The following is a 16,775-nucleotide window of genomic DNA, read 5'->3' as shown; positions in this document are numbered from 1 at the left end:
TAATCTCTTCTTTTTATCTCATATTTATTTAAGTCTGGGCCTAAGAAGTCTTATGCTTTCCTTTTTTAGAGAAAATTTGGTTTGTTCCTTTTTCTTGACCAGACCATTGACCACTGCTGGTGACTTGGGGTTTTGTTGAAGCCGCAATCAATTTTTCTAAATTTTCCTCATCAAGATATGTAAGTGTTCTATTTAAATAATTATATTTAATCATTTTTATATTTTGTCTTATTTGTCTTTAACTGTCCGTTACATATATTTTTCCCATTTATAGAGATTATTTGTCTATTAGTACTTTAACATATGTTCTGGTTATTCATTTAGATTATGCTCATAACTAATTAATTTAACAGATTATTTTAATGATTTTTACTATTCCCATATTATGTGGGAATATAAGGTTAGTTTAAGAAAATCACATTAATCTGATCATTGCATGATTATTTGTATTGCTAGTTTTGAACCTACACTACTAAAATCAAGATTATGTGATTACATGTATACATATATAGTAGATTATTATTGTGTATATTACAATATTAGTTCAATTTGGTTACTGGTTGGTAAAGTAACGATTATTTTTTTAGTTGTGCATGTTGCAGTATGCTTTGTTTTGTTATATTTCTTTTAATATGTGAAAAGTGCATTTGTTCTGATTTTTTTATTATTCTAGTTCGCAGGCAGCGCTCTTCTCGTACACCTTCTCGTTTAAAATTCCTTTTGGGAGCAGGTGGCTACACCTTCCCTTACCCAAATCGTCACAATTTGCGTCTGATTCGAGCTCTGATGGGCGAGGATGATGATGATGATACAGCTGAAGATCAGTGATTTACTTTAACAATTTACCTGATATACTTCTTATATTTTTCTTCCCAATCTGATAAGTCTGATTTATGTTGTTTATCTGTTTTTCAAAGCAGAAGTCTGGCTTTTTGCACTTTGTCCCAATTAAAGCAGAACTGAAAGTTTATTTTTATATTTTGGATCTCTGCCTGCACTTTCTGTATTTTTCCATTCCAATAAAGTTCCTTAATTTCTTGCACCCTGTGTGTACGGGTTGTTCTTGGGTCACACTTTGCATATTTTCTTAATTTACATTACCTAACCATCATTAACCATCTTAAGCGTAATCGTAGTGAATATTATTAGTATTATTATTACAGGTTATTATTTTTCCTGATGTTAGTTTTCTTATCTTAGCTCTATTACCTAACTCTTGCCTTCTGCCTGCATGTTTTTCTCACTTCCTCAATTTGTCGTGCAGGCGTCTCTTTGAACAAGTGCTGTGAGGATTAAGGCCTCTTGAACTAAGGCCTTCTGGGTATTTGGTACCTTTCACTCAACTTCAATTATAGATCAATAATTTTTTTCCACAGCAGTTGTACTTTCCAGTCAATCTCTGACACACGGGGAATGGAAACCCCACCACAAAGTAGTCAGTCAATCTGGGAGGAATTTCATGTGTAGCAGAGGTGGACCTCTTTGCCTTGCAAGATCAGCAAATGTCCCCTTTACTACTCTTTGACTCTTCCAGCTCCCCTGGGTCTGGACACCTTGGCCCGTACGTGGCCCAGGTTATGCCTTATGCGTTTTGCCTGATAGCTCTGCCCCCTGGAGTCTTGGCAAGGGTCTATCAACAGCGTTTGCACCTCTTATTGATAGCGCCCTGTTGGCGCGACCAGAGTGTGGTTCTCGGATTCAGTATCCCTCTTCAACGGCTTACCATGGGTGATTCCAATGAGGTGGGATCTTCTCTCAGGCGCAGGGGACGATATTTCACCCCCGGCCCGAGTTTTAGAACCTTCACGTTCAGTCCCTGAACGGGACAAACCAAGTCAAGCTGGTCCCCCAGCCAGCGTAATTGAGACTATTCTAAGTGCTAGGGCTCCCTCCCCTAAAAGAGCTTAGGCCCTCAAATGGTATGTATTTGAAAGTTGGTGCATGACGAAGCAGGTAGACCCAGTCCACTGCCGAATTGTTTCAGTGCTGGAGTTTCTGCAGGAAAAGTTGTCCTCGGGCTTGTGCCCTAGTACTCCCAGGACGTACGTAACCACTATTTCAGCCTGTCACATCCTGATTGATGGGGTTATCGTGGGAAACACCCCCCTTTTTTGTTGAACCACTAAAGTCAGTGCCTCAGGCCTTTTAAAATGTTTTTTCTAATGGCCTTTACCTCTCTAAGAGGATTGGAGATCTGTCAGTCTCCCCATCCTGCCTAGACTTGCCCCTGGGCTAGTCAGGGCCATTTTGCATCCTCACTCAACTATCTTCCGAAAGTTCCATTAACAACATGCACCCTATTATTTTTGAAGCCTTCTGTCCTCCACCTTTACAGCTTCGGAGCAGGAGAGACTTCACTTACTGTCCAGTACATGCTTTTCAGATTTACATCCACCGCATCAGCGTAAGTCAGAGCAAGTCGTGGCGTAAGTCAGAGCAGCTTTTACATGTTTTGGGGCCGCAACCGGGGGCAGCCGCCACTACACTGGGTGAGAGATGCTATTGCCCTCTCCTATGAGGCTCATTTTGCCTCTAGGAATCAAGGCTCATTCAACCAGGGGATCGCCTCATCTATTGCACTAGCAAGAGGTATTCCCCTGCAGCAAGTGTGTGACGCAGAGGGTTTTCCTCTCCGCCCACATTTGTTAGATTTAATAGTCTGGATGTTTATGCCACTCCGGGCTCACGAGTCCTCGAGACCTCTCGGCCTTGTGCGCACACACTACACAATTCAGGGGACCAGACACTTGCAGTGCGGCGACGTTGGTACTCTCGTTCCCATAGCATTTTCACGCAGCATCAAGTGTAGCCTTTGAAAGGGAACGTCTCGGGTTACTTTGCTGTAACCCTGTTCCCTGAAAAGGAGGGAACGAGATGCTGCGTCCCAATGCCACACTGCCCACGTGACCGGACGTCTGTTCAGACAAATCAATCTGAGGAATGTTGCCGGCTCACTCCTATTTTTCCTGCAGGTGCGCCTAATCAGATGACGTCACCTGACCAAGGTTATATAAGCCAAAATTCACCGTGTTTGGTACACACATGCTTCACAACCGGCAACATGAAAAGATATTCCCATAGCGTTTTCACGCAGCATCTCGTTCCCGCTTTTTCAGGGAACAGGGTTACAGCAAAGTAACCTGAGACGTTCTAGTGGGTGGCCTCAACTGTTTAGCTTCACGAATAAAGCGGGCAACTAACGGGTGGTTCCCGACAGAACCCCCTCAATCAGAACATGGTAAGCCGAAATGGCAGCCACATATGTTTTAAGAGTGCTAGGACATATGCCTGAGGACAGTTCTTCCTGCAGAAACTCCAGCACTAAAACATCAAATCTGGCAGTGGACTGAGTCTAGATGGTTTGCCATACACTAATTTTTAAAACCATTCCATCTGAGGGCATAAGTTTTTCTTTTAGAGGGAGCCCTAGCACTTGAAAAAGTTTTTATTACCTAGGCTGGAAGACCAGGATCTCTTAATTGTCCCCCTTCAGGGGCCAAGCGTGAAGGTCCTAAAGCTTGGGCCTGAGATGAAATATTATTCCCTGCGCCTGAGCGGAATTGAGCCGTCGAGGAGGGCTATCTTAAATACTCTGGTTGGCAAACGGGGAGTTATTAATAAGAGGCGAAATCCCTGTTGACAGACTTTCGCTAGGACACCGGGGAGCAGAGCTATCGGAGCAATTGCATAGAGACACAGTCTAGGCCACGTGTGGGCCATAGTGTCCAGACCTCTGCTAACTAAATTCTCTCCTAAATTGAATGACCACTTCGGGATGGGGTTTCCACTTTCATGTGTCACAGCTTGTCTGGACAGCAAGTCTGCTCCCACATGCATATGCCCCAAAATGTAATCGCCTTGAGGGACAATGCCCAAAAGAATCTGCTGCGCTAGCTCATTTAAGCGGCGCAAACACAATTCGCTGTGGCAATTTATATAAAAGACTATAATAGTGTTATCCACCGGCACTAGGACATGGTAGCCTCTCAGCTGGAGAAAGTATTTCAGGGCCAGAAATGAAGCCATCATTTCGAGGCAATTGGTGTGCCATGCAAACCCCAGGAACCTCCTGTGTTGTGGAAATATTTCTATATGAAAAATGCGTCCTTCTGGTTGATTGTCACAAACCAATCTTCGGATGTTTTTGTGCTTCACGCCTCATAAGAGCCAAACCTGGTCAGGCCTGGGTGGCTGACGGTCCTGGCATCAAGGAGAAACGTACAATCCTTATCCTTGATGCCAGTGAGGTTAAGCCACAGATGTCTCTTTGTGGCAACCATGGCAGCCATGGAACGGCCAATGGCACGGGCCGCGTGCTTTGTGGCACAGAGAGACAAATCTGTGGCTCGGTGAAGCTCTGAAAAGTCTTTTTTGCCGATGGACCCATTGTTGCTCAAGTCCTTCAGCAGGTCAGCATGCTATGCCTGCAACACCCCTATGGTGTGCAGGGCAGCACTGGCCTGACCTGCTGACTGAAAAGCCTTCCCCACTAGCGAAGAAGTTAGTCTACATGGCTTAGTGGGGAGTTTGGGCTTTTTTAATGAAGATAAGCACCCAGAAGAGAGATAGCCCATAAGCATCTCTTCAATCTGGGGCATCATCATGTAGCCCTGCGTCTTTGCATCAATGATCATATATCAATCGACGTCGATGGCACAAAGATACGGGACGAATAAGGTTTATTCCATAAACGAGTTACCTCGTCATGGAGGTCACCAAAGAAGGGGAGAGACCTTTATTGAGGTGCCTCACCCCAGCCACCCTGTTGTCCAATTTTAAGTGTTCCTTGGGCCAGTCGAGGTTTAAGCGTTCAACTGCCCTAGTTACCACCTCAAGTAATTCCTTATACTCTCGCTCGTCATGAGAGGATCAGCAGATCAACACGCCAGATCAACACGCGATCCCCAAGAGTAAAGCACGGCTCGCGTTTTCTCTTTAAAGAATGCGAGCCAGGCGTGAAGTGCTTTGATCGGAAGCAGATCGCAGTGCTTACATTGTCCCTCTAACCTGAGGATAGCGCGCTCTTCACCCAAACACTCAAAACAAAAAGCATGGCTATTATCATCAAAAAGAAGTCTCTCACATGGAGGTAAACATCTTTTTTTAAATCAGGCTTTTTATTTTTCGCTTTCTGTTTCTTTTTAACTATTGTTTAAGACACACACACACACACACACACACAAACAAACACAATGCAGTCCTTGGAAGACAAAAGACCTGATGATGTTTTCGGTTCAGACCTATTTATAACCTCCAGGTGTACCTGATCAGATGACGTCACTTGACCAAGGTTATATAAGCCAAGTTTTTGGCGTGTTTAACACACATGCTTTAACAACTGGTCAACGGTGACCTTTTTCCCATAGCGTTTTCACGCAGCATCAAGTGTAGCTTTTGAAAGTGAACAGCTTGTTTTTAAGCAGTGTTTAAACCGTTGGATTGGAAGGTTCCAGGTTCAAACCCCAGCATCGTCAAGTTGCCACTGTTGGGCCCTTAAGCAACTCCTTAAAAAGTGCTTGAAAAACTGCTGGCACAATGTCAGGCCAAATAGCATGGTTATATACCCATAATGTCCAGCAAGCATGTTAACACTAGAGCTGCACCTAACAGTTTTTAATTAACTAAACTATTGATTATTTGTTAAATTAGTCTAACATTTATAATTTTTAATCTACTTAGAATTTTCTGGTTGGATAATTAATGCTTTTACAGTATTAATTTGCTAGTAAATAATAACCTTAACTTTAATGTTTTATTTTTGTTGTTTAATTTTTCAATCATTTTTCATAAGAAATATTTATTTTACAGACAAAAAATATTCCTACATAAAAAAGAAGCATCAAGAAGTAAACATAGACAGACCAAGTGATATGCATTCCAAAGATCAATCTGGGTGAATATAGTAGCCTCTTCTAGAAGCTTGAATGCTCAACAGATGAGATGAGAGAAGGTACAGTATCTGCTCCACACCATGATGTAGGTTCCAAGAGTTTTGGAATTTAGATCACCAAGATGTCTTGTAACATCAGAATCTATTAATTTCTTATCAGCCTTTGAACCACTTAAGATTGGTTATACCTTTCTTTTGTTCCAAGGAATTTGTTTTGATTTTGTGCAGCAAAATGCACAACCAAGTTTCAGGAGTTCAGCATATTGTAATGTGCATTAATTATGCATGGCATAAATGCATTAGGCAGTAAGCTAAATAACTCTCAAATAAAAATTCACTAGTTATGACCTCTGTGGTGAATCAGTCGAATCGTAAGTGGCATAAGTGAATTTTAACACGCTGGAGTTGTAGGACCACACTTTATCTGATAAGATACTCAATACTTTATCTAATAAGATACTCGGGTATACAATTTTATTTCTTGTATTAATACATTAGGCCATGAGTTCTGCCATACAGAAAGACAAGTAGACATGTACATGGGTTTGTTGGAAACTTTTTCTTACCTTGTCGCATCAGAGACCAGGAGACATTGAGATATCTTTCAAGTAGAAGTTACTCTTAATTGACCTATTAACTTTTCCTCCAAACTCATTACTTATGCTAGTATACATACATGCGGATATATCGTACGTTATGTCCATAACCATGGATCTATAAGACCGAAAGATGACCGTCACCATGGTCTCATTCTGAATGACGCCATTCTTCCACCTATCCTTGAGACCTAATAACAACAATGTCAGGTGACTGACCTTAGGGACCAGCTGTTATATAAATACATGTTGGACCAAATACTTCCTCCTGCCTGCAACTTGTCTCAGCTTGTCCCGAGTGACAAGAAAAGTGATGGTCATCATTCAATCTCATAGATCCATAGTAATGGACTAATTGGCATTCCCAAATTGCCTGTAGTGTGAGTGTATGTGTGTGTGCCCTGGCTGTCATGGGTGTACCACGCCTTGTGGGCTAAGCCTCCTAGGATAGGATCCAGTCCCGCCATGACCGCCAGGGGTTTATTACCCGCTGAAGACATATTTTCCATGCCAGGATAATTAGTTTAACTCCACAACATTTTAGTAGTGAAGACTTTATGGACGTCTTTAATGAAAAAATTGATAGCATAAGGAAGAAAATAGGTAATAGAGGTTCAACCTCTAATAGCATCTCATGATCTAGTTCAGCCTAAAGTTTCACATTTAGTTTTTAAGTGCTTTACAGGTGTAGGACAGGGAGAGCTTTATAAACTTATCACCTCAGCTAATTCAACAACGTGCCTGTTAGACCCAATCCCAACCAGATTTTTGAAAGAAGTGATGCATATGGTTGAAGAGCCACTTTTAAACATTATTAATTCCTCATTATATTTAGGTCACGTCCCTAAACCTTTCAAGTTGGCAGTTATTAAGCCGCTTCTTAAAAAATCTAATTTGGACGGAAATGAAATAACAAATTATAGACCGATTTCAAACCTCCCCTTCATATCAAAAATATTAGAAAAAGTAGTATCAGCTCAAATATGCACATTGTTGAAGGAAAACAACATCCTTGAAGAATTTCAGTCAGGTTTCAGGCCCCATCATAGTACAGAAACTGCACTAGTTAAGATTGCAAACGACTTGTTTTTAGCTTCAGACCAAAGCTGCATCTCAATACTAGTCTTGCTTGATCTTAGTGCTGCATTCGACACTATAGATCATAATATTCTCATAGATTGCTTACAAAATCACATAGGTATTCAGGGACAGGCATTAAAATGGATTAGATCATACCTGTCTGATCGATACCATTTTGTAGATCTAATTGGAGAACTGTCTGGTATAATGCCAGTGAAATATGGGGTCCCACAAGGGTCAGTTTTAGGACCTCTGCTGTTCTCAATATACATGCTTCCCTTGGGTAACATCATTAGAAGACATGAGATTAGTTTCCATTGTTATGCTGATGATACCCAATTATATATCTCAACAAAACCAGCCGAAATACCTAAGTTGTCTAGATTAACCGAGTGTGTCCAGGACATAAAAGATTGGATGACCAATAACTTTCTTTTACTAAACTCAGACAAGACAGAGATATTACTCATCGGCCCAAAAACCAGCACACAACAGGTTTCACAATTCAGCATGCGTTTAGAAGGATGTACTGTTACTACTAGCTCAACAATAAAAAACCTGGGCGTAATATTAGACAGTAACTTGTCTTTTGAAAATCATATTTCCAATATCACAAAAACAGCCTTTTTCCATCTTAGAAATATCGCCAAACTTAGGAGCATCTTATCCGTATCTGATGCAGAAAAGCTAGTTCATGCATCCATGATCTCCAGACTGGACTATTGTAATGCATTACTAAGTGGTTGTCCTGCATCCTCAATAAACAAGCTTCAGTTAGTCCAAAATGCAGCCGCCAGGGTTCTCACTAGATCCAGAAAATATGATCATATAACCCCAATATTATTGTCCCTGCACTGGCTACCTGTTCAGTCCAGCCAAAGCAGCAGAACGAACAAAACTATATTCGCATACAAACATAGTGGAAACACCGTCACGTTCCAAGTTACCTGAATTCTAAAACACCTGCACCCAAATAATCAGGTGCTTAACAGGACTCAGCAATGGAAAGACTTCGCGAAGTATCCGCTTCTGTGAGTTTTCCGGACATTACCAAGCCTTGATTATTCGTGATAGCCTTATTGTGTATGACTTTGATCCATGTACTAATTTCCGATTCCCATCTGCCCTAGTTTACAAGTTTTGCCGATCAACCGACCCTTTCCTGTTTCTTGACTACGATTACTGCTTACCCGTGTTTTGGTTTGTATTGTAAGTTATTAAATCTAGCCTTTTTTACCTGCACTTGCGTCCTCCTCCACATCATTCCTGACAATCTGGAACATTTTTGTGATCTATTACAAATGTATTGTTTAGTCATTCGTCCATTATTGTTAATAGCTTTATTTGCAACACATGTATATTAACTAACACTCTAACAGATAGGAGTGCAAGCAAGACTTGTGAGAGTAACATAGTTTCAGTTGGTAAAAGTTTGAGTGTGTTAGTCTGAGTGTGTTAGTTTTCACTTTTCAATGAAATGCCAGTTGAGAAAAATGTTTGAAGGGGAAAAGTCAGCATGTAAATTTTACAAGTTGCTACAAACTGCTGAATGGTAAGTGGTGCTCCAACAATAAGAGCAACAGGTTTCATATATAATTGGGCTACTTTTGAGGGTAAGTCTATAATTTTGGGGGGTAACTTTTAGGGCAAGGCGGTATCCATCCCATTCAGGAATGCTGCTCTCATATCTCTTAGCAAAGATTACACTCATTCTGCAGGCCTAGCTAGGTACACAGGTACACAGGTAGCCACCAAACTAGCTAAACCATCTTTTAGGTGCCTGGAGTTGTCCTTTAAAAAATTTAAATTCTTAGATAACTAATTTTATTACTTAAATGAACACAAAATTAAATTATACCAAATGCAGAAGCAGCAATTTTGATCTGGTTAGAAATGCTAAACATTAAATCTCTGTCATTAAAATGCTTATTGTGTACTGCATGGCCAAAAGTGTTTGCACACTTGATCATCTTGATCTTTTGGCAGGCTTTTTTGATCATATTCAGACATTATATTCATACATCAGATGAAAATTTTTGAAGGGGAAAAGCCAGCATGTACATTTTATATAGCATGGAAAATGGCATCTAAAACTAAAAAACCAACTAATGTATAACCAAACAACTATATGTTTATTTAGACTAATTAATCATTAAATTAAGCTAAATCCAAGAAAAACAAAAACTATACCAAGGTTAGTAGGGAGAGTTTTTTTGTATATAGTCCCAGAGTTATGGAACAGCCTTCCAACTAGTGTTCCAGATTTGAACTGGTCAAATGGAAATGGTGATATATTGATATGAAATTGGCAATTTTTTAACATGGTAAACAGTATTACCCACGTATATGTACTTTGGAACCAATAATTATTTGGCAATATGTAAGCAATATATGTTTATGTATGGGAGCAAACTTATGTACATCATCACATGTGATGTACAGCCACCAAACTGCTGAATGGTAAGTGGTGCTCCAACAATGAAAGCAACAGGTTTCATATATAATTGGGCTACTTTTAAGGGTAAGTCTATAATTTTTGGTGGTACTTTTTAGGGCAAGGCGGTATTCATCCCATTCAGGAATGCTGCTCTCATATCTCTTAGCAAAGATTACACTCATTGTGCAGTGCCTAGCATAAAATCAATAAAAAACAAGATGCATTCATCAAGTTGTGGGCAATCACTAAATGTACTGCACAGCTCTACGCCCCCCTCAAAAGTTCAAGTTCACGGCTACCGGCAAGGTATAGGAAAAGGGGGCGGGGCGCCCTAATCAAAAACAGCCGGTTTTATATTCCCGCTCATCAGCAGGGAGAGCGCAAGGAAATATAAAAGGAGGCCAATTAGTCCTTGAGAGAGTTGAGATGAATTAAACTAATGTCAAGTTTATGTTTGATCTCTGCAGACTCTGCCATTTCCGGAGAACCCAATTACTGGAGGACCACGCACCGAAGGAATTTTTGCAGTCGCGTCCTCCACCTCGACCAGCCCCGCTTTCTTGCCGCATTCTGGCGCAGAGCTGTGCAGTACACGTAGTGATTGCCCACAACATAATGAATGCATTATTGATTTCATGTTGCATGATGCATGAATCTGCACATAATTGCGGTGCTGTAGGTATAACACTGTCGGCTATGTCACTGTTTCAAAGCTGCAACATCACTGTTACTGTTGTTATGGTTAACAAACCATATAGTATTAGTCATCTGCTGCTCGTGCTTCCTCGGGAGACGATGCAGCTCGAGCAACCCAACGCTGAAGGACGTCTCTCCCCTGCATTATTCACTGTGTGTCTGTTTGGACTTTTGCACAAGGTTGTAAATAAATTACCTCGATTCTGCTCACCACTATAATCTGTTGTCTGTAAATCATTTCTTTTTAGATTCCCCCTTGTAAGCAACACTTAATCACATATTTCACAGTTCTCAGGAGTATGTGTGGCAAACTGAAAGGTGGCCTTGATGCTTTTACAAATTGCCTCAATTCACTTTTTATCTTTACAAGTAAGAGTAGGGCAGAAGTTTGCTTCAATTATTTCTAATTTTAAAATTTATTTCACTGATTTTACCACCTGGGCTGGATGCTTATATTTAATCGCGCCTTTAAATAAGGAAACTTGCGTTTCTCTCCGGTCTTCCCAGACTCAAGTGCCTATGAGCACTTATGAGTTCTGTTATTTCTATATATAATTATATTATATTCATCATGGCAAAGCAATACTGCTGCTCATTCACACTGCCTCTGTTTTATTTGGATTTGTTTTAATCAGTTCATGCAGATATTTAAATGATTTTGTTAGTCATGCCCAAAATTCCTTATATACTTTTATTTATTTAAATTTTACATGAAAAAGGACTGAGTGCAATTATATAACAGAGCTACACTTAACGCATCGTTTTACTTTAAAAAATGTAACACGTGGGTTTCTATGTGAAACCTTTCACTTTTTATCTTTACAAGTAAGAGTAGGGCTTTTTGAGAACAAAGCGCCATCATTGTGCAAAGTAATGAACTAGTCTTCAGTGGCCAAGTTTACTACTGAATCCAAAAGATACTACAAAAGGAAGGGTTGATTCAGAGTGGCTGCATCTGTACACTTTAGATTAGGCTACTTGTAATCAGTTAACAAAATGGCCCAAAGATTTTTTCCAGTAAGTACTGTCCTAATGTTCAAAGAAATGACGCTGACCTTTCTCTTTCGTGCTCCAGAAGGTTGGTAAACTCATCACATTTTTTCATGTACTCGCTGTGATTATGCTTCTCATCCTCCAGTCTGTAAAGTGTCTGTTTGTGTGCCTGCTCTACCAGTAGCAGGTTTTCCAGCATACGTCTGTATGTCTCTTTCTGCTTCTCCACAAGCTTGTCCAACTAAAAAACATAAGGGAATAATATGGGTTAATTGATACATTAGCTTATAAGAAAAATATAATGTATTCCTTTTTTACGAACTAGTTTTCCTCATTTAACGGGTTAATTAACACATTTCTATGATCAAAAATGCTAATAAAATATTTTGCTTTTCTCTTACCTCTGCAATTGGTTTCTCATAGATGTCTTCTTTCCAAACATAATCTATGCCCTTGTCTCTTTGCAGGGCCTGAAGCACTTTGGCAGGAGTCATAAAGCCATAATGGGCCTCAAGGGATGCCAGCTCTGTCTTTTCTGCCCTCAACACTGTGATCACCTCGTCTCTTGCCTTTAACAATAAAGGTTATGCACATGTTACGTGGGGTTTTAAATTATATCTCAATAAATTCTGAGTTTATTAGTGATTTGACTAGTCATGCTATTCTTAGTCTCCTGCATCTCATGTTATTATTTATCAACCTTTGCTCTTCGGGGCATTGTAAAGTATATATTTTAATATTCACTTCACAATGCCCAGAAGAGCAGAGGTTGACATGGTACAGTGCCCAAAACACAGTAGCTAAGTCTCATATACCATTCAGACTAAACTTGTTATGAACAGATAGAAAGTTCAATTAAAGTGACAGGTAATGTGATGATTCTTAATTTAAGTTGACAGAGTCACCACTGTTCTTCCAAGTTTTTCCAAGTGCTCATGAAGTGCTCATGAATATACAGTACATATATACACTGAATACACATAAGCCTGGAGATCAGCTAAAAATTTGACCTGATTTGACCTGACTCCCAAGTTCTCTTCTGCAGCTTTACACACTGAGCTTCATTAACTTAACTCAGTTTCTATTCTTGGTAGCCAGACTCTGTTCCTGTCTGAAATAAAATGAATTAATTTTGTTTTTACTTTAATTACAATCCAGTCATTGGTACCTGCAACTCTCCCTCCAGGATGCTCAGCAGGAGAAGGAGATCATCATGGGAGAGGTCCCTGCTGTTTCCTGACAGCTCGCAGTTTTTGTTGCATGCCTGGCTGCAGCGATTGTTCCTGTGCTTTGGCTGTACTGTACTCATGTTGACTGGAAGTTCCTCGTAACATGATCTGCTAAGATCTTGAAAGCTAGTTAAGGACTCATCACACTTGGATTCTCCTTGCTGTACTTGAGCCTGTAACTTAGATGACTGGACCTCTGAAATGTTTTCTATACTGTTGCTACGGGAATGCATGGCTTCTAGTCTGTCTGGAGAAAAGAAAGAAGATTAAAGGAAGTGTGTGCCTTTGTCAGGTTGGAGCATATGCGCGTGAAAGATATACTATTTTATAGTACAGTAAGTCTCCGAGTCATGAACATTTAAATTACAAATTTCCGCAGATAAGAACAGACCACATTTCTACTAACATTCGTAGATGTGAACAAATCATGAAAGTAGTTTACATGTATTGTACAAAAAATAGACACTGCAGTGCACCAGATACCAATATTTACAATGATATACAATATTTTCAGGGAATTTTACAATGAATATATAAAATGTCCAAAGTCTGGTATATTGTGTTTGTGGGTGTGGGGAAGAAATGAGTCACTATGAATCAGTCCAATAGCACAATAATAGAAAATGGCTATCCTGTAAAGCTGTCCCAATGGTAAATAATCCTAATTTTGGAAAATCTTTAACAGACGAGGTCAGATGACCCCGCTGTGGCACCGGGATTCCCTTCTCAATTTAAAGGTCACATAATTCAGACCCAAAAGACAACACTATTAAATTTCAGATGTGTGACATCAAGTACTGGTTAGGCATGTTTAAAATGGCTCACACAGGTATGGTTTTGGCCACATTTTGGCAATGTGGGGAAAGGTGACACCACTTATTAGCAGTGTTGGGTGTAACGGTTAGAGAACTTGGATTACTTTTTTGATGTATCAAGTAATCTAATGCGCTAGGTCTACCATTTAAGTACTCATGTATTTAGTTATTTTTTTCAAAAATGTAATCCGTTATTCAGGCAATTTATGTAATCTATGAGCCAGACAGCAGTAATTCCCAATCCGTTAGTGTGTATGTTTAAAAGTCTTTCTACAAGTCCCGCCCCTGATAACACTCCCCCCTCCCCCCCGCCCCGTTATTCCTGCTGTCCATCTCATCTTTCCTATGTGGTTTGACTATGCGCAGACCAACGCGCAGAAATATGGAAACCTAATCACAGTGTCATACTTACGGCCACCACGCGAAACCACATAGGTGAGATGCGCAGACTGAAAGATGGAAACCTAATTACAGCGCCGTACTTACAGCCACCACATGAAACCACATAGCTGAGTAATGGGAATTAATAGGTAATAATCGTAGCTAGTAATGGGTATTAGTAGTTAACAGATTATGGGCCAAATTTCACTGAGTGATGATGGTAGACTCGACTCGACTCGACTTTGGATAAGCGGTTGAAGATGGATGGATGCATGGATGATGATAAAGGTCTTGACTAAAACAACATGGATGAGGAATCACAAAGGAGTTTTCATTTTCTGCAATGGAAAAGTACTCTAACTAGTTAATTTTTTTAGAAAGTAACACTGTAATGTTACTGATTACAAAATTACTGTTTTTAAAAAGTAATGTAATTTGTTACTTTAAAAAGTTACATCCCCCAACACTGCTTATTAGTATTATTATCAGTGGTGGATGAAGTACACAAATCATAAAATTGAGTAAAAAGAAAAATACCCTAGGTAAAATATTACTCCACTAAAAGTAGAAGATGCTGAGGGAGTGGGCATAATGGGTTAAGTGTGGAAATTAGTTAGTAACAAGGCAGAATGCATTGCGTGCAATCCAGCAATCCACCAGAATATGCTCCCTAATGGACCCAGAGGCCTGCCAGTCTTGCTGATTGAGTAAGAAAAGGAAAGGATGAAACCCTGATTATAGATTCATTGTGGAAGATTAAATATTTTAAATGTTTTTATATAATATTTTTAATGACAGCTTATAAGTGTATAAGTTATATCCAGCATCTCAAAGAAATAGAATATTTAATTTCAAGTTCGAATAAAAAACTATTTATACAGTACAAATCCTATGTACTGTATCACTGGGTCTAGTTCAGTACACACATGGGGAAAACTGCTGCCTTTACAGTTGTTTAGAAGACAGTCATCGACATCCACCACAAAAGGTGTGCTATATCGAAAACATTATTATGAAAGTTGACTGAAAGGGACAGTGTGGTAGGAAAAGATACACAAGCGCCACCATAAGAAGAGCAAATGACAAGCAACATTTATTTAAGACCTTGGGAAATCTTCATAATGAGTGGAGTGAGGATGGAGTTTACATCAAGAGCCAACACCACAGATATTCCTGCAGAATGGACATTGCATAGCAACAAAACAATAAAAGTACACAGACATTTAGTTATGTACAGTACAATAAAGATACAGGAAAACTGAGACTGAAGCTAAAAAAAAACAAATAATCATTAATTTTAATTACATTCAACTTAAAGTCACTGAATAAAAAAAAAGAAGTTTGGAGGTGGTTGTTTTTTAGGATTTTCATTTGTCAAACGTTTTTTTTTTTAACAAAAAAAAAAAAAACGTTTGACATTTATATTGAGAAACAAATAAATTAATCCAATAGAATCCCTGTTTTAATTAAACAATCCTTTGAGCACCTTGAGAAAGAGACACTCTTGTCATGCTGTTGTCAAGGAAAATCACTGGAAGAAGTCCAGAAAAGAGCAAAGAAACTCTTTAGAGAAACTACCAGAACATAAAGACTAAACCATATGAGGCACGACTCATGGGTCTACAGGTATCAGCATATAACTAGAGTCCAAGGGTATAGAATAGCAGTCTATGAGTTACATAAACAAATTATAAACATAATAAATATATATAATGGTTCCCTGCCAACACTATATCTGAGCAAGAACAAAACCACAAGAGGTCAGAGTTGATTAACTGGAAATATTGCAGCAGAGATATTAGACATCACTTTTCCAGATACGGAATTGTTAAAACATGGAAGAACCTCACAACTGACATTGCAGAAGCCCTGACCCACACATAATATGATATAAACGCAATATATCATATCACTTAAGTATCAGCATGTCAGCCATCAGCTAGTGATTACTGTCACAACTAGCATGTCATAATTGAAGATAATTATTAATATACACACAAAATAATAGACTCTAACAATTATTTCACCTTACTCCAGACATACAGACTGAGAACTTATATGTAGAGGCAGAACAAACTGTAGGGTGCATCTTGTACATTTTGATGAAAAACACAGCTAAAAATCTGATTGTAACTTTGCTCACTTCAGCATCTTGACCATTATTTTGAAAATACAAAAGCGGAGAACCGGCATGTGTTAATAAGCATGAGCAGGCTCATGGAAGACGCCGATGCATTCAGCAAAGTGGTTGATCCATTGGAATTATTTGTGATTGTAGAACATGCAGGGGTCGAAGCCAGAGAGTTTGTAATCCAAGCTCATGGTTGATAAACAATTCTGAAGGTCAGCAACAAGAAATCAGAGAGAGCAAAACGTCCTTGATGCATGGCAAAAGTGAGGTTCATGAAGCAAAGCAATGTCAAGATTAAAATGTAACTTTTACTTCAAAATGATCTTGATATTAGTGCGTTGTGTTGTCATTTAGGGTCAGTTAGTTTAATTAATATATTCAGACATCAAAGCAATTTCACTTTGCTTATTTATTATATCTAAGTATGAAAATCAGTAAATAGATCAGATTTTTTTCTTGTTAGTTTTGTTCCGAAAAAATCTGTAAATTTGGTGATGTTAAAAGTTGGAGCTGTTAAGGTTCACCTG

At 39.3% G+C, this 16,775-nt stretch overlaps 1 protein-coding gene across 1 annotated transcript in view; it reads right to left on the bottom strand.

The window, feature by feature from the left end:
* The window catches only part of filip1l (filamin A interacting protein 1-like), an 87,721-nt gene that overhangs the window by 49,519 nt on the left and 21,427 nt on the right, over positions 1–16,775 (bottom strand). The window contains exons 2-4 of the mRNA XM_053491316.1: positions 12,861–13,168; positions 12,094–12,261; positions 11,755–11,933 (exon numbers count right to left, since the gene is read on the bottom strand). Coding sequence (XP_053347291.1) covers positions 11,755–11,933; positions 12,094–12,261; positions 12,861–13,154 — 641 coding nt within the window. The 5' untranslated portion in view covers positions 13,155–13,168. The remainder of the gene's footprint in view (positions 1–11,754; positions 11,934–12,093; positions 12,262–12,860; positions 13,169–16,775) is intronic.

This window comes from Clarias gariepinus, chromosome 3, assembly GCF_024256425.1.
Source record: "Clarias gariepinus isolate MV-2021 ecotype Netherlands chromosome 3, CGAR_prim_01v2, whole genome shotgun sequence".
NCBI classification, from domain to species: domain Eukaryota; kingdom Metazoa; phylum Chordata; class Actinopteri; order Siluriformes; family Clariidae; genus Clarias; species Clarias gariepinus.
This window is presented reverse-complemented; position numbering and strand designations above follow the sequence as displayed.